The sequence below is a fragment of the Dendrobates tinctorius genome, unplaced genomic scaffold, assembly GCF_039654945.1.
Source record: "Dendrobates tinctorius isolate UK_male_01 unplaced genomic scaffold, ASM3965494v1 ptg000332l, whole genome shotgun sequence".
Taxonomy (NCBI): Eukaryota; Metazoa; Chordata; class Amphibia; order Anura; family Dendrobatidae; genus Dendrobates; species Dendrobates tinctorius.
Window position 1 is genome coordinate 15,950,669 of NW_027361998.1, and position 26,427 is coordinate 15,977,095.

At 44.2% G+C, this 26,427-nt stretch overlaps 1 protein-coding gene across 4 annotated transcripts in view; it reads left to right on the forward strand.

Annotated features, from left to right (window-relative positions):
• DNMT3A (DNA methyltransferase 3 alpha) overlaps nucleotides 1–26,427 on the forward strand; it is a 243,543-nt gene that overhangs the window by 183,199 nt on the left and 33,917 nt on the right. Inside the window, exon 1 of one of the 4 annotated variants that reach the window (XM_073562043.1) lies at nucleotides 20,585–20,715. The exons of the other annotated variants lie outside the window; for them this stretch is intronic. Within the exon in view, the coding sequence (XP_073418144.1) occupies nucleotides 20,680–20,715 (36 nt within the window). The 5' untranslated portion in view covers nucleotides 20,585–20,679. Of the gene's footprint in view, nucleotides 1–20,584; nucleotides 20,716–26,427 lie in introns of those variants that run through there. 4 annotated transcript variants of the gene reach the window in all.

Sequence of the window (26,427 nt, forward strand, 5' to 3'; positions counted from 1 at the left end):
TACCTGTGCAGTGATTACATAGAGGTGTCCCGTATACCTGTGCAGTGATTACATAGAGGTGTCCCGTGTACCTGTACAATGATGACATAGAGGTGTCCCGTGTACCTGTACAGTGATGACAGAGGTGTCCCCTATACCTGTACAGTGATGACATAGAGGTGTCCCCTATACCTGTACAGTGATGACATAGAGGTGTCCCGTATACCTGTACAGTGATGACATAGAGGTGTCCCGTGTACCTGTACAGTGATGACATAGAGGTGTCCCGTATACCTGTGAAGTGATTACATAGAGGTGTCCCGTATACCTGTACAGTGATGACATAGAGGTATCCCGTGTACCTGTGCAGTGATGACATAGAGGTGTCCCGTGTACCTGTACAGTGATGACATAGAGGTGTCCGGTATACCTGTGCAGTGATGACATAGAGGTGTCCCGTGTACCTGTACAGTGATTACATAGAGGTGTCCCGTATACCTGTGCAGTGATTACATAGAGGTGTCCGGTATACCTGTACAGTGATGACATAGAGGTGTCCCGTGTACCTGTACAGTGATTACATAGAGGTGTCCCGTATGCCTGTACAGTGATGACATAGAGGTGTCCCGTGTACCTGTACAGTGATTACATAGAGGTGTCCCGTATACCTGTACAGTGATGACATAGAGGTGTCCCGTATACCTGTGCAGTGATGACATAGAGGTGTCCCGTATACCTGTACAGTGATGACATAGAGGTGTCCCGTGTACCTGTACAGTGATGACATAGAGGTGTCCCGTATACCTGTACAGTGATGACATAGAGGTGTCCCGTATACCTGTACAGTGATGACATAGAGGTGTCCCGTGTACCTGTACAGTGATGACATAGAGGTGTCCCGTATACCTGTACAGTGATGACATAGAGGTGTCCCGTATACCTGTGCAGTGATGACATAGAGGTGTCCCGTATACCTGTACAGTGATGACATAGAGGTGTCCCGTATACCTGTACAGTGATGACATAGAGGTGTCCCGTGTACCTGTACAGTGATGACATAGAGGTGTCCCGTGTACCTGTACAGTGATGACATAGAGGTGTCCCGTATACCTGTGCAGTGATGACATAGAGGTGTCCCGTATACCTGTGCAGTGATGACATAGAGGTGTCCCGTATACCTGTGCAGAGATTACATAGAGGTGTCCCGTGTACCTGTGCAGCGATGACATAGAGGTGTCCGGTATACCTGTACAGTGATGACATAGAGGTGTCCCGTGTACCTGTACAGTGATTACATAGAGGTGTCCCGTATACCTGTACAGTGATGACATAGAGGTGTCCCGTGTACCTGTACAGTGATTACATAGAGGTGTCCCGTATACCTGTACAGTGATGACATAGAGGTGTCCCGTATACCTGTGCAGTGATGACATAGAGGTGTCCCGTATACCTGTACAGTGATGACATAGAGGTGTCCCGTGTACCTGTACAGTGATGACATAGAGGTGTCCCGTATACCTGTACAGTGATGTCATAGAGGTGTCCGGTATACCTGTACAGTGATGACATAGAGGTGTCCCGTATACCTGTACAGTGATGACATAGAGGTGTCCGGTATACCTGTACAGTGATGACATAGAGGTGTCCGGTATACCTGTGCAGTGATTACATAGAGGTGTCCGGTATACCTGTACAGTGATGACAGAGGTGTCCCGTATACCTGTACAGTGATGACATAGAGGTGTCCCGTATACCTGTACAGTGATGACATAGAGGTGTCCCGTATACCTGTACAGTGATGACATAGAGGTGTCCCGTATACCTGTACAGTGATGACATAGAGGTGTCCCGTATACCTGTACAGTGATGACATAGAGGTGTCCCGTGTACCTGTACAGTGATGACATAGAGGTGTCCGGTGTACCTTTACAGTGATGACATAGAGGTGTCCCGTGTACCTGTACAGTGATGACAGAGGTGTCCCGTATACCTGTACAGTGATGACATAGAGGTGTCCCGTATACCTGTACAGTGATGACATAGAGGTGTCCGGTATACCTGTACAGTGATGACATAGAGGTGTCCCGTATACCTGTACAGTGATGACATAGAGGTGTCCGGTATACCTGTACAGTGATGACATAGAGGTGTCCGGTATACCTGTGCAGTGATTACATAGAGGTGTCCGGTATACCTGTACAGTGATGACAGAGGTGTCCCGTATACCTGTACAGTGATGACATAGAGGTGTCCCGTATACCTGTACAGTGATGACATAGAGGTGTCCCGTATACCTGTACAGTGATGACATAGAGGTGTCCCGTATACCTGTACAGTGATGACATAGAGGTGTCCCGTATACCTGTACAGTGATGACATAGAGGTGTCCCGTGTACCTGTACAGTGATGACATAGAGGTGTCCGGTGTACCTTTACAGTGATGACATAGAGGTGTCCCGTGTACCTGTACAGTGATGACAGAGGTGTCCCGTATACCTGTACAGTGATGACATAGAGGTGTCCCGTATACCTGTACAGTGATGACATAGAGGTGTCCGGTATACCTGTACAGTGATGACATAGAGGTGTCCCGTATACCTGTACAGTGATGACAGAGGTGTCCCGTGTACCTGTACAGTGATGACATAGAGGTGTCCCGTGTACCTGTACAGTGATGACATAGAGGTGTCCCGTATACCTGTACAGTGATGTCATAGAGGTGTCCGGTTTACCTGTACAGTGATGACATAGAGGTGTCCCGTATACCTGTACAGTGATGACATAGAGGTGTCCGGTTTACCTGTACAGTGATGACATAGAGGTGTCCGGTATACCTGTACAGTGATGACATAGAGGTGTCCCGTATACCTGTACAGTGATGACATAGAGGTGTCCCGTATACCTGTACAGTGATGACATAGAGGTGTCCGGTATACCTGTACAGTGATGACATAGAGGTGTCCCGTGTACCTGTACAGCGATGACATAGAGGTGTCCCGTATACCTGTACAGCGATGACATAGAGGTGTCCCGTATACCTGTACAGCGATGACATAGAGGTGTCCCGTATACCTGTACAGTGATGACATAGATAACTACTAGATAATATAATACTATAATACTGCCCCCTATGTGCAAGAATATAACTACTATAATACTGCTCCTATATACCAGAATATAACTACTATAATACTGCCCCCTATGTACAAGAATATAACTACTATAATACTGCCCCCTATGTACAAGAATATAACTACTATAATACTGCCCCCTATGTACAAGAATATAACTACTATAATACTGCCCCCTATGTACAAGAATATAACTACTATAGTACTGCACCTATGTAGAAGAATATAACTACTATAATACTGCCCCCTATGTACAAGAATATAACTACTATAATACTGCCCCTATGTACAAGAATATAACTACTATAATACTGCCCCCTATGTACAAGAATATAACTACTATAATACTGCTCCTATTTACAAGAACATAACCACTATCATACTGCTCATATGTACAAGAATATACCTACTATAATACTGCCCCCTCTGTACAAAAATATAATTACTATAATACTGCCCCCTATGTACAAGAATATAACTACTATAATACTGCCCCCTATGTACAAGAATATAACTACTATAATACTGCTCCTATTTACAAGAACATAACCACTATCATACTGCTCATATGTACAAGAATATACCTACTATAATACTGCCCCCTCTGTACAAAAATATAACTACTATAATACTGCTCCTATATACAAGAACATAACCACTATAATACTGCCCCCTATGTCCAAGAACATAACCACTATCATACTGCCCCTATGTACAAGAATATAACTACAATAATACTGCCCCCTATGTACAAGAATATAACTACTATAATACAGCCCCCTATGAACAAGAACATAACCACTATAATACTGCCCACTATGTCCAAGAATATAACTACTATAATACTGCCCCTATGTACAGGAATATAACTACTATAATACTGCCTCCTATGTACAAGAATATAACTACTATAATACTGCCCCCAATGTACAAGAATATAACTACTATAATACTGCCCCCTATGTACAAGAATATAACTACTATAATACTGCCCACTATGTACAAGAATATAGCTACTATAATACTGCCTCTTATGTACAAGAATATAACTACTATAATACTGCCCCTATGTACAAGAATATAATTACTATAATACTACCCCTATGTACAAGAATATAAATACTATAATACTGCCCCTATGTACAAGAATATAACTACTATAATACTGCCCCTATGTACAAGAATATAACTACTATAATACAGCCCCCTATGTACAAGAACATAACCACTATGTTACTGCCTCTTATGTACAAGAATGTAACTACTATAATACTGCCCCTATGTACAAGTATATAACTACTATAATACTGCCCCTATGTACAAGAATATAACTACTATAATACTGCCCCTATATACAAGAATATAACTACTATAATACTGCTCCTATACACAAGAATATAACTACTATAATACTGCTCCTATACACAAGAATATAACTACTATAATACTGCCCCTATGTACAAGAATATAACTACTATAATACTGCCCACTATGTACAAGAAAATAACTACTATAATACTGCCCCTATGTACAAGAATACAACTACTATAATACTGCTCCTATGTACAAGAATATAACTACTATAATACTGCCCCCAATGTACAAGAATATAACTACTATAATACTGCCCCCTATGTACAAGAATATAACTGCTATAATACTGCCCCTATATACAAGAATATAACTACTGTAATACTGCTCCCTATGTACAAGAATATAACTAGTATAATACTGCTCCTATGTACAAGAATATAACTACTATAATACTGCTCCTATATACAAGAATGTAACTACTATAATACTGCTCCCATGTACAAGAATATAACTACTATAATATTGCCCCTATGTGCAAGAATATAACTACTATAATACTGCACCTATGTACAAGAATATAACTACTATAATAATGCCCCCTATGTACAAGAATATAACTACTATAATACTGTTCCTATGTACAAGAATATAACTGCTATAATACTGCCCCCTATGTACAAGAATATAACTACTATAATACTGCTCCCTATGTACAAGAATATAAATAGTATAATACTGCTCCTATGTACAAGAATATAACTGCTATAATACTGCCCCTATATACAAGAATATAACTACTATAATACTGCCCCTATATACAAGAATATAACTACTATAATACTGCTCCTATGTAAAAGAATATAACTACTATAATACTGCTCCTATGTACAAGAATATAACTACTATAATACTGCTCCCTATGTACAAGAATATAACTACTATAATACTGCCCCTATGTACAAGAATATAACTACTATAATACTGCCCCTATGTGCAAGAATATAACTACTATAATACTGCACCTATGTACAAGAATATAACTACTATAATACTGCCCCCTATGTACAAGAATATAACTGCTATAATACTGCCCCCTATGTAAAAGAATATAACTACTCTAATACTGCTCCTATGTACAAGAATATAACTGCTATAATACTGCCCCCTATGTACAAGAATATAACTACTATAATACTGCTCCTATATACCAGAATATAACTACTATAATACTGCCCCCTATGTACAAGAATATAACTGCTATAATACTGCCCCCTATGTACAAGAATATAACTACTATAATACTGCCTCTATGTACAAGAATATAACTACTATAATACTGCACATATGTACAAGAATATAACTGCTATAATACTGCCCCCTATGTACAAGAATATAACTACTATAATACTGCTCCTATATACCAGAATATAACTACTATAATACTGCCCCCTATGTACAAGAATATAACTGCTATAATACTGCTCCTATGTACAAGAATATAACTACTATAATACTGCTCCTATGTACAAGAACATAACCACTATCATACTGCTCCTATGTACAAGAATATACCTACTATAATACTGCCCCCTATGTACAAGAATATAACTACTATAATACTGCTCCTATATACAAGAACATAACCACTATAATACTGCTCCCTATGTCCAAGAACATAACCACTATCATAGTGCACCTATGAACAAGAACATAGCCACTATAATACTGCCCCCTATGTACAAGAATATAACTACTATAATACTGCCCCTATGTACAAGGATGACAGAGGTGTCCCGTGTACCTGTACAGTGATGACATAGAGGTGTCCGGTATACCTGTACAGTGATGACATAGAGGTGTCCCGTATACCTGTACAGTGATGACATAGAGGTGTCCCGTATACCTGTACAGTGATGACATAGATGTGTCCCGTGTATCTGTACAGCGATGACATAGAGGTGTCCCGTATACCTGTACAGCGATGACATAGAGGTGTCCCGTATACCTGTACAGCGATGACATAGAGGTGTCCCGTATACCTGTACAGTGATGACATAGATAACTACTAGATAATATAATACTATAATACTGCTCCTATACACAAGAATATAACTACTATAATTCTGCCCCTATGTACAAGAATATAACTACTATAATACTGCCCACTATGTACAAGAATATAACTACTATAATACTGCCCCTATGTACAAGAATGTAACTACTATAATACTGCCCCTATGTACAAGAATATAACTACTATAATACTGCCCCTATGTACAAGAATATAACTACTATAATACTGCCCCTATATACAAGAATATAACTACTATAATACTGCTCCTATACACAAGAATATAACTACTATAATACTGCTCCTATACACAAGAATATAACTACTATAATTCTGCCCCTATGTACAAGAATATAACTACTATAATACTGCCCACTATGTACAAGAATATAACTACTATAATACTGCCCCTATGTACAAGAATACAACTACTATAATACTGCTCCTATACACAAGAATATAACTACTATAATACTGCCCCCTATGTACAAGAATATAACTACTATAATACTGCCCACTATGTACAAGAATATAACTACTATAATACTGCCCCTATGTACAAGAATATAACTACTATATTACTGCTCCCTATTTACAAGAATATAACTACTATAATACTGCCCACTATGTACAAGAATGTAACTACTATAATACTGCCCCCTATGTACAAGAATATAACTACTATAATACCGCTCCTATACACAAGAATTTAACTACTATAATACTGCCCCCTATGTACAAGAATATAACTACTATAATACTGCTCCTATACACAAGAATATAACTACTATAATACTGCCCCCTATGTACAAGAATATAACTACTATAACACTGCCCCCTATGTACAAGAATATAACTACTATAATACTGCTCCTATGTACTAGAATATAACTACTATAATACTGCCCCTATGTACAAGAATATAACTACTATAACACTGCCCCCTATGTACAAGAATATAACTACTATAATACTGCCCCCTATGTACAAGAATATAACTACTATAACACTGCCCCCTATGTACAAGAATATAACTACTATAATACTGATCCTATGTACTAGAATATAACTACTATAATACTTCCCCTATGTTCAAGAATATAACTACTATAATACTGCCCCTATGTACAAGAATATAACTACTATAATACGGCCCCTATGTGCAAGAATATAACTACTATAATACTGCTCCTATGTACAAGAATATAACTACTATAATACTTCCCCTATGTGCAAGAATATAACTACTATAATACTTCCCCTATGTACAAGAATATAACTACTATAACACTGCCCCTGTGTACAAGAATATAACTACTATAATACTGCCCCTACGTACAAGAATATAACTACTATAACACTGCCCCTATGTACAAGAATATAACTACTATAACACTGCCCCTATGTACAAGAATATAACTACTATAATACTGCCCCTATGTACTAGAATATGACTACTATAATACTGCCCCCTATGTACAAGAATATAACTATTATAATACTGCCCCCTATGTACAAGAATATAACTACTATAATACTGCTCCTATGTACAAGAATATAACTACTATAATACTTCCCCTATGTTCAAGAATATAACTACTATAATACTGCCCCTATGTACAAGAATATAACTACTATAATACTGCCCCTATGTACAAGAATATAACTACTATAATACTGCCCCTATGTACAAGAATATAACTACTATAATACTGTCCCTATGTACAAGAATATAAATACTATAATACGGCCCCTATGTGCAAGAATATAACTACTATAATACTGCTCCTGTGTACAAGAATATAACTACTATAATACTTCCCCTATGTGCAAGAATATAACTACTATAATACTTCCCCTATGTACAAGAATATAACTACTATAACACTGCCCCTATGTACAAGAATATAACTACTATAATACTGCCCCTACGTACAAGAATATAACTACTATAATACTGCCCCTATGTACAAGAATATAACTACTATAGCACTGCCCCTATGTACAAGAATATAACTACTATAATACTGCCCCAATGTACTAGAATATGACTACTATAATACTGCCCCCTATGTACAAGAATATAACTATTATAATACTGCCCCCTATGTACAAGAATATAACTACTATAATACTGCTCCTATGTACAAGAATATAACTACTATAATATTTCCCCTATGTACAAGAATATAACTACTATAATACTTCCCCCTATGTACAAGAATCATAGAATCATAGAATCGTAGAGTTGGAAGGGACCTCCTGGGCCATCTGGTCCAACCCCCTGCTCAAAGCAGGATTCGCTAAATCATCCCAGTTAGATGTCTGTCCAGCCTCTGTTTGAAGATAGAATCATAGAATATAACTACTATAATACTTCCCCTATGTACTAGAATATGACTACTATAATACTTCCCCTATGTACAAGAATATAACTACTATAATACTTCCCCTATGTACAAGAATATAACTACTATAATACTTCCCCAATGTACTAGAATATGACTACTATAATACTGCCCCCTATGTACAAGAATATAACTATCATAATACTGCCCCCTATGTACAAGAATATAACTACTATAATACTGCTCCTATGTACAAGAATATAACTACTATAATACTTCCCCTATGTACAAGAATATAACTACTATAATACTGCCCCTATGTACTAGAATATGACTACTATAATACTGCCCCCTATGTACAAGAATATAACTACTATAATACTGCTCCTATGTACAAGAATATAACTACTATAATACTGCCCCCTATGTACAAGAATATAACTACTATAATACTGCCCCTATGTACTAGAATATGACTACTATAATACTGCCCCCTATGTACAAGAATATAACTATTATAATACTGCCCCCTATGTACAAGAATATAACTACTATAATACTGATCCTATGTACAAGAATATAACTACTATAATACTGCCCCCTATGTACAAGAATATAACTACTATAATACTGCCCCTATGTACAAGAATATAACTACTATAATACTTCCCCTATGTACAAGAATATAACTACTATAACACTGCCCCTATGTACAAGAATATAACTACTATAATACTGCTCCTATGTACAAGAATATAACTACTATAATACTGCCCCTATGTACAAGAATATACCTACTATAATACTGCTCCTATGTACAAGAATATAACTATTATAATACTGCCCCCTATGTACAAGAATATACCTACTATAATACTGCTCCTATGTACAAGAATATAACTATTATAATACTGCCCCCTTTGTACAAGAATAAAACTACTATAATACTGCCCCTATGTACAAGAATATACCTACTATAATACTGCTCCTATGTACAAAAATATAACTATTATAATACTGCCCCCTATGTACAAGAATATAACTACTATAATACTGCCCCTATGTACAAGAATATACCTACTATAATACTGCTCCTATGTACAAGAATATAACTATTATAATACTGCCCCCTATGTACAAGAATATAACTACTATAATACTGCTCCTATGTACAAGAATATAACTACTATAATACTGCCCCTATGTACAAGAATATAACTACTATAATACTGCTCCTATATACAAGAATATAACTACTATAATACTGCGCCTATGTACAAGAATATAACTACTATAATACTGCTCCTATGTACAAGAATATAACTACTATAATACTGCCCCTATGTACAAGAATATAACTACTATAATACTGCGCCTATGTACAAGAATATAACTACTATAATACTGCTCCTATGTACAAGAATATAACTACTATAATACTGCTCCTATGTACAAGAATATAACTACTATAATACTGCCCCTATGTACAAGAATATAACTACTATAATACTGCTCCTATGTACAAGAATATAACTACTATAATACTGCCCCTATGTACAAGAATATAACTACTATAATACTGCTCCTATATACAAGAATATAACTACTATAATACTGCTCCTATGTACAAGAATATAACTATTATAATACTGCCCCCTATGTACAAGAATATAACTACTATAATACTGCTCCTATGTACAAGAATATAATTACTATAATACTGCCCCTATGTACAAGAATATAACTACTATAATACTGCCCCTATGTACAAGAATATACCTACTATAATACTGCTCCTATGTACAAGAATATAACTATTATAATACTGCCCCTATGTACAAGAATATAACTACTATAATACTGCCCCTATGTACAAGAATATACCTACTATAATACTGCTCCTATGTACAAGAATATAACTATTATAATACTGCTCCTATGTACAAGAATATATCTACTATAATACAGCCCCTATGTACAAGAATATAACTACTATAATACTGCCCCTATGTACAAGAATATAACTACTATAACACTGCCCCCTATGTACAAGAATATAACTACTATAATACTGCTCCTATGTACAAGAATATAACTACTATAATACTGCTCCTATGTACAAGAATATACCTACTATAATACTGCTCCTATGTACAAGAATATAACTATTATAATACTGCCCCTATGTACAAGAATATAACTACTATAACACTGCCCCCTATGTACAAGAATATAACTACTATAACACTGCCCCCTATATACAGGAATATAACTACTATAATACTGCCCCTATGTACAAGAATATAACTACTATAACACTGCCCCCTATGTACAAGAATATAACTACTATAATACTGCTCCTATATACAAGAATATAACTACTATAATACTGCTCCTATGTACAAGAATATAACTACTATAATACTGCTCCTATATACAAGAATATAACTACTATAATACTGCTCCTATGTACAAGAATATAACTACTATAACACTGCCCCCTATGTACAAGAATATAACTACTATAATACTGCTCCTATATACAAGAATATAACTACTATAATACTGCCCCTATGTACAAGAATATAACTACTATAATACTGCCCCTATGTACAAGAATATAACTACTATAATACTGCCCCCTATGTACAAGAATATAACTACTATAATACTGCTCCTATGTACAAGAATATAACTACTATAATACTGCCCCTATGTACAAGAATATAACTACTATAATACTGCCCCTATGTACAAGAATATAACTACTATAACACTGCCCCCTATGTACAAGAATATAACTACTATAATACTGCTCCTATGTACAAGAATATAACTACTATAATACTGCCCCTATGTGCAAGAATATAACTACTATAATACTGCCCCTATGTACAAGAATATAACTACTATAATCCTATACATAATGATATGATGTTGGATTTCTATACGTGAGTGTGGTTTCCCTGTTGCGCTCGTGTGTCGGGGTCTCTGGTAGTCCTATGTAGGACTCCTCTGTGGATGATGCGTTGTAAATTATCGTTTACTTGGGACTGATGTCAGGAAGCAGATGGTGCTTAGATAATGGGGTTATGGTGCAGTGTGTTAGAGTGCAGGGTGCTGACTTTAGGCTTGTGGATTGGGGTCTTTTTTATTGGCCTGTAAGAGGTTTATGTTTCCGCTGTGTTTGATGATGGATGGGGCGACAGTGCTGCCACGTATAGGGTCCTATATGCGATTCAGCTGAGTTTTGGACGTCGTCCTGAGTCTCATGCACACCCTCGTTATGCACCATCATTAGGTTTTAGACCTCCCCTTAAAATTGTCAACACGGTGGCTCAGTGGATAGCACTGGAGTCCTGGGTTCAAATCCCACCAAGGACACATCTGAGTTTGTATGTTCTCCCCGTGTTTCCGTGGGTTTCCTCCGGGTTCTCCGGTTTCCTCACACATTCCAAAGACATACTGAGAGAGAATCTAGATTGTGAACCCCATCGGGGACAGTGATGATAATGTGTGCAAACTGTGAAGTGCTGCGGAATATGATAGCGCTATATAAAAATAAAAATTATTATTATTATTATTATTAGACACTGCGAGGCTCAACATAAGGGCCGAGATTCTGCGGTGTGACTATCTGATCTATGACAATGTATTTGCTGCTTTTTTTTAGTATTCTGTAAATTGTTCTGTGATACTTTATATGGGAAGTTGCCGTAGTAATGGATTGTGTTGTGCTATATTTATTGTAGTTATGTTGTACTTAGATTTCACTGTGCAGGTTTGCCCTTACAGGTTGTGCTTATGTTGTACCGTGCAGGTTTACTTATATTGTACTGTGTATGTTTTGCTTGGGTCCTGCTGTAGATGTATTTTTGCTTTTCTGTGCAGGTTGGTCTTGCGTGTATAGTCCATGTTGTAGTTGGGTTGTACCATTCAGGTTATATTTGAGTTGTCTTGTGCAGGTTGTACCAAGATTGTGCTTAGATTGTACTGTGCTAGTTGTACTTATGTTGTACTGTGCTGGTTTAAGTTATGTTTTACCACGTAGGTTGTACTTAGGTTGTAGTTAGCACTTATTGTGCAGTTTGTACTTGGATTGTACCATGCAGGTTGTTCTTAAATGTTACTATGCAGGTTGTACTTAGATGGTAGTGTGCAGGTTGTACTTAGATGGTAGTGTGCTGGTTGTACTTAGATGGTAGTGTGCAGCTTGTACTTGATTAGTAGTGTGCTGGTTGTACTTAGATGGTAGTGTGCAGCTTGTACTTGATTAGTAGTGTGCAGCTTGTACTTGATTAGTAGTGTGCAGGTTGTACTTGGATTGTAGTGTGCAGGTTGTACTTGGATTGTAGTGTGCAGGTTGTACTTGGATTGTAGTGTGCAGGTTGTACTTGGATTGTAGTGTGCAGCTTGTACTTGGATTGTAGTGTGCAGCTTGTACTTGGATTCTAGTGTGCAGGTTGTACTTGGATTGTAGTGTGCAGCTTGTACTTGGATTGTAGTGTGCAGGTTGTACTTGATTAGTAGTGTGCAGGTTGTACTTGGATTGTAGTGTGCAGGTTGTACTTGGATTGTAGTGTGCAGGTTGTACTTGGATTGTAGTGTGCAGGTTGTACTTGGATTGTAGTGTGCAGGTTGTACTTGGATTGTAGTGTGCAGGTTGTACTTGGATTGTAGTGTGCAGGTTGTACTTGGATTGTAGTGTGCAGGTTGTACTTGGATTGTAGTGTGCAGTTTCTACTTAGATGGTAGTGTGCTGGTTGTGCTTAGATGGTAGTGTGCAGGTTGTACTTGGATGGTAGTGTGCAGGTTGTACTTAGATGGTAGTGTGCAGGTTGCACTTAGATTGTAGTGTGCTGGTTGTATTTAAATGTTAGTGTGCTGGTTGTACCTAGGTTTTACTGGTAGGTTGTCCTTAGATTGAGGTGTGCTGTTTCTGCTTAGATGGTAGTGTGCAGGTTGTACTTACGTTGTAGTGTGCAGGTTGTACTTAGATGGTAGTGTGCAGGTTGTACTTAGATGGTAGTGTGCAGGTTGCACTTAGATGGTAGTGTGCAGGTTGTACTTAGATTGTAGTGTGCAGTTTCTACTTAGATGGTAGTGTGCAGGTTGTACTTAGAATGTAATGTGCAGGTTTTACTTAGATTGTAGTGTGCAGGTTGTACTTAGATGGTAGTGTGCAGGTTGTACTTAGATGGTAGTGTGCAGGTTGTGCTTAGGATGGTAGTGTGCAGGTTGTACATAGATTGTAGTGTGCAGTTTCTACTTAGATGGAAGTGTGCTGGTAGTACTTAGAAAGTAATGTGCAGGTTGTACTTAGATTTTAGTGTGCAGGTTGTACTTAGATGGTAGTGTGCAGGTTGCACTTAGATGGTAGTGTGCAGGTTGCACTTAGATGGTAGTGTGCAGGTTGCACTTAGATGGTAGTGTGCAGGTTGTACTTAGATGGTAGTGTGCAGGTTGTGCTTAGATGGTAGAGTGCTGGTTGTGCTTAGATGGTAGTGTGCAGGTTGCGCTTAGATGGTAGTGTGCAGGTTGTACTTAGATGGTAGTGTGCAGGTTGTGCTTAGATGGTAGAGTGCTGGTTGTGCTTAGATGGTAGTGTGCAGGTTGCGCTTAGATGGTAGTGTGCAGGTTGCACTTAGATGGTAGTGTGCAGGTTGCACTTAGATGGTAGTGTGCAGGTTGTACTTAGATGGTAGTGTGCAGGTTGTGCTTAGATGGTAGAGTGCTGGTTGTGCTTAGATGGTAGTGTGCAGGTTGTACTTGGATGGTAGTGTGCAGGTTATGCTTAGATGGTAGTGTGCAGGTTGTGCTTAGATGGTAGTGTGCAGTTTGTGCTTAGATGGTAGTGTGCAGGTTATGCTTAGATGGTAGTGTGCAGGTTGCACTTAGATGGTAGTGTGCAGGTTGCACTTAGATGGTAGTGTGCAGGTTGCACTTAGATGGTAGTGTGCAGGTTGCACTTAGATGGTAGTGTGCAGGTTGCACTTAGATGGTAGTGTGCAGGTTGCACTTAGATTGTAGTGTTGTAGTGTGCTGGTTGTATTTAAATGTTAGTGTGCTGGTTATACCTAGGTTTTACTGGTAGGTTGTCCTTAGATTGAGGTGTGCAGTTTGTACTTTTATCGTATAGTGCAGGTCTTGTTGTACCTAGGTTGTAGTGTGCAGGTTGTACCGTGCAGTTGTAGGAGGAGGAGTCCCCGCTGTGTGTCCAGGCCGGAACCAAGGGGACTGTCACCAAGGTTCCTAGGGGGACTATTTCCAGGGGACAGAATTGGGGGACGGACGACAGACAGTTCTTGAATGTTTGGTGGTGGAGCCAATAAAAAAGGGGCGGAGGGAGCCAGGAGACATCAGACGCCAGAGCAGCAGAGAAGCAGTCAGGAAGCTCGAGGGCACCAGAGAGCCAGAGCAAGAGCCAGAACATGGAGAAGAGCGCAGCAGCTGGAGAGGTTAAAGGGAGACTCATCGCTAACAGAAGGGGGATGGCACTGAGACGCCCAGTGGGAAGACACCGACTGCCTGACCGCGCTCCCAGTGTCCGCGGCCGCCCGGCTCCAGCCCGCGGGTGTGGCCTGTCTGCTGCCGCCCGACTCCAGTCCGCGGGTGCGGCCTGTCCACTGCCGGCCGCCCGACTCCAGCCCGTGGGTGCGGCCTGTCCGCTGCTGCCCGTGGCCGCCACCACCCGACTCCAGCCCACGGCTGCGGCCTGTCTGCTGCCACCCGCGGCTTGTCTGCTGCCGCCCGCGGCCCCGGCCTGTTTACCACCACCTGTGGCTGCCGCTGCTCATCCCCAGCTGGTTGCTGCGGCCTACACAGTCCGGTCCCAGGGCAACGCCGTCACGCTTCCGCCGGGAGGTGTGACGCAGAGGAACTCTTCAGGGGCCTGCTGTGCCCTCACTTCATCGGGGAGTAGGAATGCCCGAAGTCTCCTCCAGATCCTCGTCGGCTGGGCCTAGCGGCTGAAACGCCGAAGTATCATTGACCATCGCTCTGCCGGACGTCAGAGAGGATAAGGGACCCGTTGTAGTTAATACTCAGGACCCGGAGTCGGCCATACCACGGCCCTATAGTGACCGGTCTTTGCCGGGTAGTCGTGTTCGTGTTGCCATTGTATTTTGTGTTTGATCCCTGCGAGGATTGCTGCTGTTAGCTTGTTTGGCTGCCCCTATAGGCATCTATATACAGTGCCTACAAGTAGTATTCAACCCCCTGCAGATTTTGCAGGTTTACACATTCGGAATTAACTTGGCATTGTGACATTTGGACTGTAGATCAGCCTGGAAGTGTGAAATGCACTGCAGCAAAAAAGAATGTTATTTCTTTGTTTAGTTTTTTTTAAATTGTGAAAAGTTTATTCAGAGGGTCATTTATTATTCAACCCCTCAAACCACCAGAATTCTGTTTGGTTCCCCTAAAGTATTAAGAAGTATTTCAGGCACAAAGAACAATGCGCTTCACATGTTTGGATTAATTATCTCTTTTTCCAGCCTTTTCTGACTATTTAAGACCCTCCCCAAACTTGTGAACAGCACTCATACATGGTCAACATGGGAAAGACAAAGGAGCATTCCAAGGCCATCAGAGACAAGATCGTGGAGGGTCACAAGGCTGGCAAGGGGTACAAAACCCTTTCCAAGGAGTTGGGCCTACCTGTCTCCACTGTTGGGAGCATCATCCGGAAGTGGAAGGCTTATGGAACTACTGTTAGCCTTCCACGGCCTGGACAGCCTTTGAAAGTTTCCTCCCGTGCCGAGGCCAGGCTTGTCCGAAGAGTCAAGGCTAACCCAAGGACAACAAGGAAGGAGCTCCGGGAAGATCTCATGGCAGTGGGGACATTGGTTTCAGTCAATACCATAAGTAACGTACTCCACCGCAATGGTCTCCGTTCCAGACGAGCCCGTAAGGTACCTTTACTTTCAAAGCGTCATGTCAAGGCTCGTCTACAGTTTGCTCATGATCACTTGGAGGACTCTGAGACAGACTGGTTCAAGGTTCTCTGGTCTGATGAGACCAAGATCGAGATCTTTGGTGCCAACCACACACGTGACGTTTGGAGACTGGATGGCACTGCATACGACCCCAAGAATACCATCCCTACAGTCAAGCATGGTGGTGGCAGCATCATGCTGTGGGGCTGTTTCTCAGCCAAGGGGCCTGGCCATCTGGTCCGCATCCATGGGAAGATGGATAGCACGGCCTACCTGGAGATTTTGGCCAAGAACCTCCTCTCCTCCATCAAGGATCTTAAGATGGGTCGTCATTTCATCTTCCAACAAGACAACGACCCAAAGCACACAGCCAAGAAAACCAAGGCCTGGTTCAAGAGGCAAAAAATCAAGGTGTTGGAGTGGCCTAGTCAGTCTCCTGACCTTAACCCAATTGAAAAATTGTGGAAGGAGCTCAAGATTAAAGTCCACATGAGACACCCAAAGAACCTAGATAACTTGGAGAAGATCTGCATGGAGGAGTGGGCCAAGATAACTGCAGAGACCTGTGCCGGCCTGATCAGGTCTTATAAAAGACGATTATTAGCTGTAATTGCAAACAAGGGTTATTCCACAAAATATTAAACCTAGGGGTTGAATAATAATTGACCCACACTTGTATGTTGAAAATTTATTAAAATTTAACTGAGCAACATAACTTTTTGGTTTGTAAGATTTATGCATCTGTTAATAAATCCTGCTCTTGTGTGAAGTTTGAAGGCTCTAACTTATTTGCATCTTATCAAACCTGCTAAATCTGCAGGGGGTTGAATACTACTTGTAGGCACTGTATATATGTAAAAGTTACATCTCGAGTTCATCCGCTTCCCGCCTCGTCACTGCATCCCGCGTACCTGCGATTACTACACAGTGTGCACTTAGGTCTTGTTGTACTTAGGTTGTAGTGTGCAGGCTGTACATGTTGTACTTGGCGTGTATCGGACATGTGTCCTGGGTGTACTTACATTGTACCATGCAGGTTTGTTTGCTTTATGTTATGTACTTGGACTTTAGTGTCCTTTAGGTGGTTGGGTGTAATAAGATCATGCTTATGTCGTACAGTTCCGGTTGTTTTCCATTCACACTGTGCCGGCTCTACATCCCTGTCCCACCAATATTTGTCTATTTCAGTACATGACAATATCCTGCTGACTTTAGAAGCTGCTGACTGACATTGGGCTGTGATCCGCTCTGTGATCCTTCTCTAGTAGTGACATGATGCTGGAGGGAGATTCGGACTTGTGGACTATTTCCGCCTCGACATACCGCCAGTAAGTGAGTGGCGCCATCCTCTCACAAGCTTGTAGTCGCCACCCGGCCCATACGATGAAACAGGTTCCCTGTGGGGAGTTCGTAAGGACCAGGCGGATCTGCTCCAATGATTCCAGCTTTTGTAAAGAAAGTGATCGCATCAAAGGCCGACTCATAATGAGAGGAGGTAGCGAGCCGCCGGGAAATGATGCCGACAGAAGGGCGATGGAGACCGAATAACCCACATGTGCCCCCTGTTACAGCTGCTAGTGAAGGCGTCTCCAGAGATATCGCCCTCGTATAGCAAGGCAATGTCTGTGATCCTGTATTACATGAGGGCGGCAAGAAAAGATGGATGTACAGGGGGTGCGGAAAGTATTCACACCCCTTTACATTTTCCACTCTGTTTCACTGCAGCCATTTGGTAAATTCTATAACGTTCATTACTCCTCATTAATGTCACTGCACCCCATCCTGATGGAAAATATCAGAAATGTAGAAATTTTTGCAAATTTATTAAAAAAAGAAAAACTGAAATCTCACATGGTCATAAGTATTCAGCCCCTTTGCTCAGTATTGAGTAGAAGCACCTTTTGAGCTAGTACAGCCATGAGTCTTCTTGGGAATGATGCCACAAGTTTCTCACCCCTGGATTTGGGGATCCTCGGCCATTCTTCCTTGCAGATCCTCTCCAGTCCCATCAGGTTGGATGGTGAACGTTGGTGGACAGCCATTTTCAGGTCTCTCCAGAGATGCTCCATTGGGTTTAGGTCAGTGCTCTGGCTGGGCCGGTCAGGAATGGTCACAGAGTTCTTCTGAAGCCACTCCTTTGCTATTTTAGCTGTGTGCTTAGGGTCATTGTCTTGTTGGAAGGTCAACTTTTGGCCAAATCTGAGGTCCAGAGGTCTCTGGAAGAGGTTTTCATCCAGGATATCTCTGTACTTGGCCACATTCATGTTTCCTTCAATTGCAACCAGTCGTCCTGTCCCTGCAGCTGAAAAACACCCCCATAGCATGATGCTGCCTCCACCATGTTTCACTGTTGGGATTGTATTGGGCAGGTGATGAGCAGTGCCTGGTTTTCTCCACACATACCGCTTAGAATTATCACCAAAAAGTTCTACCTTCATCTCATGAGACCTGAGAATCTTATTTCTCATAGTCTGGGAGTCCTTCATGTGTTTTTTAGTAAACTCTATGCGGACTTTCATATGTCTTGTACTGAGGAGAGGCTTCTGTCAGGCCACTCTGCCATAAAGGCCCGACTGCTGGAGGGCTGCAGTGATAGCTGACTTTGTGGAACTTTCTCTCATCTCCCTACTGCATCTGTGGAGCTCAGCCACAGTGATCTTGGGGTTCTTCTTTACCTCTCTCACCAAGGCTCTTCTCCCACGATTGCTCAGTTTAGCTGGATAAAGAGAAAAATCAGACAATCTGAAAATTTGGCAGTGGTCTCTTAATTTTTGCCACAGCTGTATGTACTGTATCCTTGAGCGGCGCCCCCTATAATGATTATCTTAGAGTGGTGCCCCCTATGATTGCTGTCCCGGAGGGGCGCCCCCTACGATTGCTGTCCCAGAGGGGCGCCTCCTACGATTGCTGTCCCGGAGCGGCTCCCCCCACGATTGGTGTCCCGGAGCTGCTCCCCCCACGATTGGTGTCTCGGAGCGGCGCCCCCCACGATTGGTGTCCCGGAGCGGCGCCCCCCACGATTGGTGTCCCGGAGCGGCGCCCCCCACGATTGGTGTCCCGGAGCGGCGCCCCCCACGATTGGTGTCTCGGAGCGGCGCCCCCCACGATTGGTGTCCCGGAGCGGCGCCCCCCACGATTGGTGTCCCGGAGCGGCGCCCCCCACGATTGGTGTCCCGGAGCGGCTCCCCCCACGATTGGTGTCCCGGAGCTGCTCCCCCCACGATTGGTGTCCCAGAGCGGCGCCCCCCACGATTGGTGTCCCGGAGCGGCGCCCCCCACGATTGGTGTCCCGGAGCGGCGCCCCCCACGATTGGTGTCCCGGAGCGGCGCCCCCTACGATTGGTGTCCCGGAGCGGCTCCCCCCACGATTGGTGTCTCGGAGCGGCGCCCCCCACGATTGGTGTCCCGGAGCGGCGCCCCCCACGATTGGTGTCCCGGAGCGGCGCCCCCCGTTTCCTGGCAGACATTGGTTGCTGCGGTGACTGCAGTGATGGTAGTAAATGCCGCTGGATCCTGGAGATGACACTGCGGCCATAAATCACCCCAAGGACCCCAAAGTGGCTGCAGGCGGGGGCCAATAATGAATGGCGCCCCCTGCAGGACTCCCGGTGTCGGGGGCTTCGGCTTTTCTGTTTCATAATCCAGAAGATATAATAAAAAATCACAATTAAAAAAATAAATCTGCGACTGACGCCCCCCCCAATATTATCAGGGCCCCCGTCCTCCTCCTCCTCCTCCTCCTCCTCTCGGGGGTCGGGGGCCCCCGGGCCTCGTGTCAGGGGCTGCAGGGTCCCGGCCTGTGATTGGCTGGAAGTTTCCCGCAGCTCTACAGGAGGAGTGCCGCTCCGGAGCTCGGGCTCTTTCTGGCCGCAGCCGCAGCTCTGTGCGCACCGAGGACCATGGGCAGGAGGAGCATGGCGCCTGCCACAGCAGAGGTGCAGTATGAGCCGCACCATGGGCCGCAGCTCGGGGCGGGCAGCAGTGTGTGGCTCCCTGCTGCCTTGTACACAGGGGCCCCTTGTAAAGAGCCGGACCCCCCGCTGGTTACAGGGAGTTATGGCCGAGCTGCCTCATGTCTGCTCCCTGCACCGCCCGCCTGCGGCCACCAGGGGGGGCACACACTGCTTATCTGCTGCCGCCATCCCTGAGTGCACCGCTGGGGGGAGCTGTGACGACGGTGGGATGCTGTGTAGTGTGACTTGCTGCCAGTGATGGAGCGGGCAGATGACTGCGGTCTGTGATGTCTGCTCAGAATGCAGAAGGGTAGAGAGTAAAAGTGATTGTCTGCAGCTACACGAGGCCACCCTGCCTAAAAGAAATGTCCTGGGGCAGTGAGGAGTTAATGTCAGCACCCCTGGTGACTTTGGGAGATGAGGAGTTAATATCAGCACCCCTGGTGACTTTGGGAGATGAGGAGTTAATATCAGCACCCCTGGTGATCTGGGGTAGTGAGTAGTTAATATCAGCACCCCTGGTGACTTTGGGAGATAAGTTAATATCCGCACCCCTGGTGACTTTGGGAGATAAGTTAATATCCGCACCCCTGGTGACTGGGAGATGAGATAATATCAGCACCCCTGGTGACTTTAGGAGATGAGTTAATATCAGCACCCCTGGTGACTTTGGGAGATGAGGAGTTAACATCAGCACCCCTGGTGACTTTGGGAGATGAGGACTTAATATCAGCACCCCTGGTGGTCTGGGGTAGTGAGTAGTTAATATCAGCACCCCTGGTGACTTTGGGAGATAAGTTAATATCCGCACCCCTGGTGACTGGGAGATGAGATAATATCAGCACCCCTGGTGACTTTAGGAGATGAGGAGTTAATATCAGCACCCCTGGTGACTTTGGGAGATGAGGAGTTAACATCAGCACCCCTGGTGATTTTGGGAGATTAGGAGTTAATGTCAGCGCCCCTGGTGGTCTGGGGCAGTGAGGAGTTAATACTGGCACTCCTGGTGACTTTGGGAGATAAGGAGTTAATATCAGCACCCCTGGTGGTCTGGGGCAGTGAGTAGTTAATATCAGCACCCCTGGTGACTTTGGGAGATGAGGAGTTAATATCAGCACCCCTGGTGACTTTGGAAGATGAGAAGTTAATGTCAGCACCCCTGGTGGTCTGGGGCAGTGAGGAGTTAATATCGGCACCCCTGGTGACTTTGGGAGATGAGGAGTTAATATCAGCACCCCTGGTGGTCTGGGGCAGTGAGTAGTTAATATCAGCACCCCTGGTGACTTTGGGAGATGAGTTAATATCAGCACCCCTGGTGACTTTGTGAGATGAGGAGTTAATGTCAGTACCCCTGGTGATCTGGGGCAGTGAGGAGTTAATATCGGCACCCCTGGTGACTTTGGGAGATGAGAAGTTAATGTCAGCACCCCTGGTGGTCTGGGGCAGTGAGGAGTTAATATCGGCACCCCTGGTGACTTTGGGAGATGAGGAGTTAATATCAGCACCCCTGGTGACTTTGGGAGATGAGGAGTTAATATCAGCACCCCTGGTGACTTTGGGAGATGAGGAGTTAATGTCAGTACCCCTGGTGATCTGGGGCAGTGAGGAGTTACACCTGAAGTCATGTGGGCTGTCACTTCTGTGTCTCCTGCTCTCTCGCTCAACCATTGACGTTGTCTATTCCATACCCCACTCTCCTGTACACTCACATACACTGGCCACAATATCTCTAAGAGGTCTCTCTCTGTTTTGTCCCTGAAGTCTCTCTCTTTTGACCCTGTGGTCTCTTTTTTGTCCCTGTGGTCTCGCTTTTGACCCTGAGGTCTCTCTTTTGTCCTTGAGGTCTCTCTTTTTTGACCCTAAGGTCTCTCTTTCTTCTGAGGTCTCTCTCTTTTGTCCCTGAGGTCTCTCTTTTTTGACCCTAAGGTCTCTCTTTCTTCTGAGGTCTCTCTCTTTTGTCCCTGAGGTCTCTCTTTGGCCTCAGGAATCCTCTGACCTCTAGTACGCCTCTGTTGAGACGTTCAGAGCGTTCATTGAGCACAGGGAGAGGGTTCAGTGAGCGCAAGGAGAGCGTTCTTGTCTCCTGCTGACAGCGGTGAGTCTTGTGAGCGCACAGTCCGGTGGGGTCACTGCTGCGACTTCTTGTACAGGGGCCCCCGGTCTCTGCAGCGAGGACCTCTGTTAGGGGGGACCGTGTTGCTACTGGGAGAGACCCCTGTCTCTCCACCTTTCTCTGCAGTCTTTTGGGGTCTGTCTCTCCACCTTTCTCTGCAGTCTTTTGGGATCTGTCTCCACCTTTCTCTGCAGTCTTTTGGGGTCTGTCTCTCCCACCTTTCTCTGCAGTCTTTTGGTGTCTGTCTCTCCCACCTTTCCCTGCAGTCTTTTGGGGTCTGTCTCTCTCCACCTTTCCATGCAGTCTTTTGGAGTCTGTCTCCAGCTTTCTCTGCAGTCTTTTGGTATCTGTCTCTCCACCTTTCTCTGCAGTCTTTTGGGGTCTCTCTCTCCACCCTTCCCTGCAGTCTTTTGGGGTCTGTCTCTCCACCTTTCTCTGCAGTCTTTTGGGGTCTGTCTCTCCCACCTTTCTCTGCAGTCTTTTGGTATCTGTCTCTCCCACCTTTCTCTGCAGGCTTTTGGGGTCTGTCCACCTTTCTCTGCAGTCTTTTGGGGTCTGTCTCTCCACCCTTCCCTGCAGTCTTTTGGGGTCTGTCTCCACCTTTCTCTGCAGTCTTTTGGGGTCTGTCTCTCCAGCTTTCTCTGCAGTCTTTTGGGGTCTGTCTCTCCCACCTTTCTCTGCAGTCTTTTGGGGTCTGTCTCTCCCACCTTTCTCTGCAGTCTTTTGGGGTCTGTCTCTCCCACCTTTCCCTGCAGTCTTTTGGGGTCTGTCTTTCCACCTTTCTCTGCAGTCTTTTGGGGTCTGTCTTTCCATCTTTCTCTGCAGTCTTTTGGGGTCTGTCTCTCCACCTTTCTCTGCAGTCTTTTGGGGTCTGTCTCTCCCACCTTTCCCTGCAGTCTTTTGGGGTCTGTCTTTCCACCTTTCTCTGCAGTCTTTTGGGGTCTGTCTTTCCATCTTTCTCTGCAGTCTTTTGGGGTCTGTCTCTCCACCTTTCCCTGCAGTCTTTTGGGATCTGTCTTTCCATCTTTCTCTGCAGTCTTTTGGGGTCTGTCTCTCCACCTTTCTCTGCAGTCTTTTGGGGTCTGTCTCGCCCACCTTTCTCTGCAGTCTTTTGGGGTCTGTCTCTCCCACCTTTCTCTGCAGTCTTTTGGGATCTGTCTTTCCATCTTTCTCTGCAGTCTTTTGGGGTCTGTCTCTCCACCTTTCCCTGCAGTCTTTTGGGATCTGTCTTTCCATCTTTCTCTGCAGTCTTTTGGGGTCTGTCTCTCCACCTTTCTCTGCAGTCTTTTGGGGTCTGTCTCTCGCACCTTTCCCTGCAGTCTTTTGGGGTCTGTCTCTCCAGCTTTCTCTGCAGTCTTTTGGGGTCTGTCTCTCCACCTTTCCCTGCAGTCTTTGGGGTCTGTCTCTCCACCTTTCTCTGCAGTCTTTTGGGTTCTTTCTCTCCTACCTTTCTCTGCAGTCTTTTGGGGTCTGTCTCTCCCACCTTTCTCTGCAGGCTTTTGGGGTCTGTCCACCTTTCTCTGCAGTCTTTTGGGGTCTGTCTCTCCACCTTTCTCTGCAGTCTTTTGGGGTCTGTCTCTCCACCTTTCCCTGCAGTCTTTTGGTGTCTGTCTCCCACCTTTCCCTGCAGTCTTTTGGTGTCTGTCTCTCCACCTTTCCCTGCAGTCTTTTGGTGTCTGTCTCTCCACCTTTCTCTGCAGTCTTTTGGGGTCTGTCTCTCCACCTTTCTCTGCAGTCTTTTGGGGTCTGTCTCTCCACCTTTCTCTGCAGTCTTTTGGGGTCTGTCTCTCCACCTTTCTCTGCAGTCTTTTGGGGTCTGTCTCTCCACCTTTCTCTGCAGTCTTTTGGGGTCTGTCTCCACCTTTCTCTGCAGTCTTTTGTGGTCTGTCTCTCCACCTTTCTCTGCAGTCTTTTGGGATCTCTCTCTCCACCTTTCTCTGCAGTCTTTTGGGATCTCTCTCTCCACCTTTCTCTGCTGTCTTTTGGGATCTCTCTCTCCACCTTTCTCTGCAGTCTTTTGGGGTCTGTCTCTCCACCTTTCTCTGCAGTCTTTTGGGGTCTGTCGCTTCAGCTTTCCCTGCAGTCTTTTGGGATCTCTCTCTCCACCTTTCTCTGCAGTCTTTTGGGATCTCTCTCTCCACCTTTCTCTGCAGTCTTTTGGGATCTCTCTCTCCACCTTTCTCTGCAGTCTTTTGTGATCTGTCTCTCCACCTTTCTGTGCAGTCTTTTGGGGTCCGTCTCCACCTTTCGCTGCAGACTTTTGGGGTCCGTCTCCACCTTTCTCTGCAGACTTTTGGGGTCCGTCTCTCCACCTTTCCGTGCAGTCTTTTGGGGTCTGTCTCTCCAGCTTTCTCTGCAGTCTTTTGGGGTCTGTCTCTCCACCTTTCTCTGCAGTCTTTTGGGGTCTGTCTCTCCACCTTTCCCTGCAGTCTTTTGGGGTCTGTCTCCACCTTTCCCTGCAGTCTTTTGGGGTCTGTCTCTTCAGCTTTCCCTGCAGTCATTTGGGGTCTGTCTCTCTCCACCTTTCTCTGCAGTCTTTTGGGGTCTGTCTCTCTCCACCTTTCCGTGCAGTCTTTTGGGATCTGTCTTTCCATGTTTCTCTGCAGTCTTTTGGGGTCTGTCTCTCCCACCTTTCCCTGCAGTCTTTTGGGGTCTGTCTCTCCAGCTTTTTCTGCAGTCTTTTGGGATCTGTCTCTCCACCTTTCTCTGCAGTCTTTTGGGGTCTGTGTCTCCAACTTTCTCTGCAGTCTTTTGGGGTCTGTCTCTCCCACCTTTCCCTGCAGTCTTTTGGGGTCTGTCTCTCCAGCTTTCTCTGCAGTCTTTTGGGGTCTGTCTCTCCAGCTTTCTCTGCAGTCTTTTGGGATCTGTCTCTCCACCTTTCCCTGCAGTCTTTGGGATCTGTCTTTCCATCTTTCTCTGCAGTCTTTTGGGGTCTGTCTCTCCACCTTTCTCTGCAGTCTTTTGGGGTCTGTCTCTCCACCTTTCTCTGCAGTCTTTTGGGGTCTGTCTCTCCACCTTTCTCTGCAGTCTTTTGGGGTCTGTCTCTCCCACCTTTCCCTCCAGTCTTTTGGGGTCTGTCTCTCCCACCTTTCCCTCCAGTCTTTTGGGGTCTGTCTCTCCCACCTTTCCCTGCAGTCTTTTGGGGTCTGTCTCTCCCACCTTTCCCTGCAGTCTTTTGGGGTCTGTCTCTCCCACCTTTCCCTGCAGTCTTTTGGGGTCTGTCTCTCCAGCTTTCTCTGCAGTCTTTGGGATCTGTCTCTCCACCTTTCCCTGCAGTCTTTGGGATCTGTCTTTCCATCTTTCTCTGCAGTCTTTTGGGGTCTGTCTCTCCACCTTTCTCTGCAGTCTTTTGGGGTCTGTCTCTCCACCTTTCTCTGCAGTCTTTTGGGGTCTGTCTCTCCACCTTTCCCTGCAGTCTTTGGGATCTGTCTTTCCATCTTTCTCTGCAGTCTTTGGGATCTGTCTTTCCATCTTTCTCTGCAGTCTTTTGGGGGTCTGTCTCTCCACCTTTCTCTGCAGTCTTTTGGGGTCTGTCTCCCCAGCTTTGCACATTTAGAGGTGACATTTTGCCCCCTCGCTCT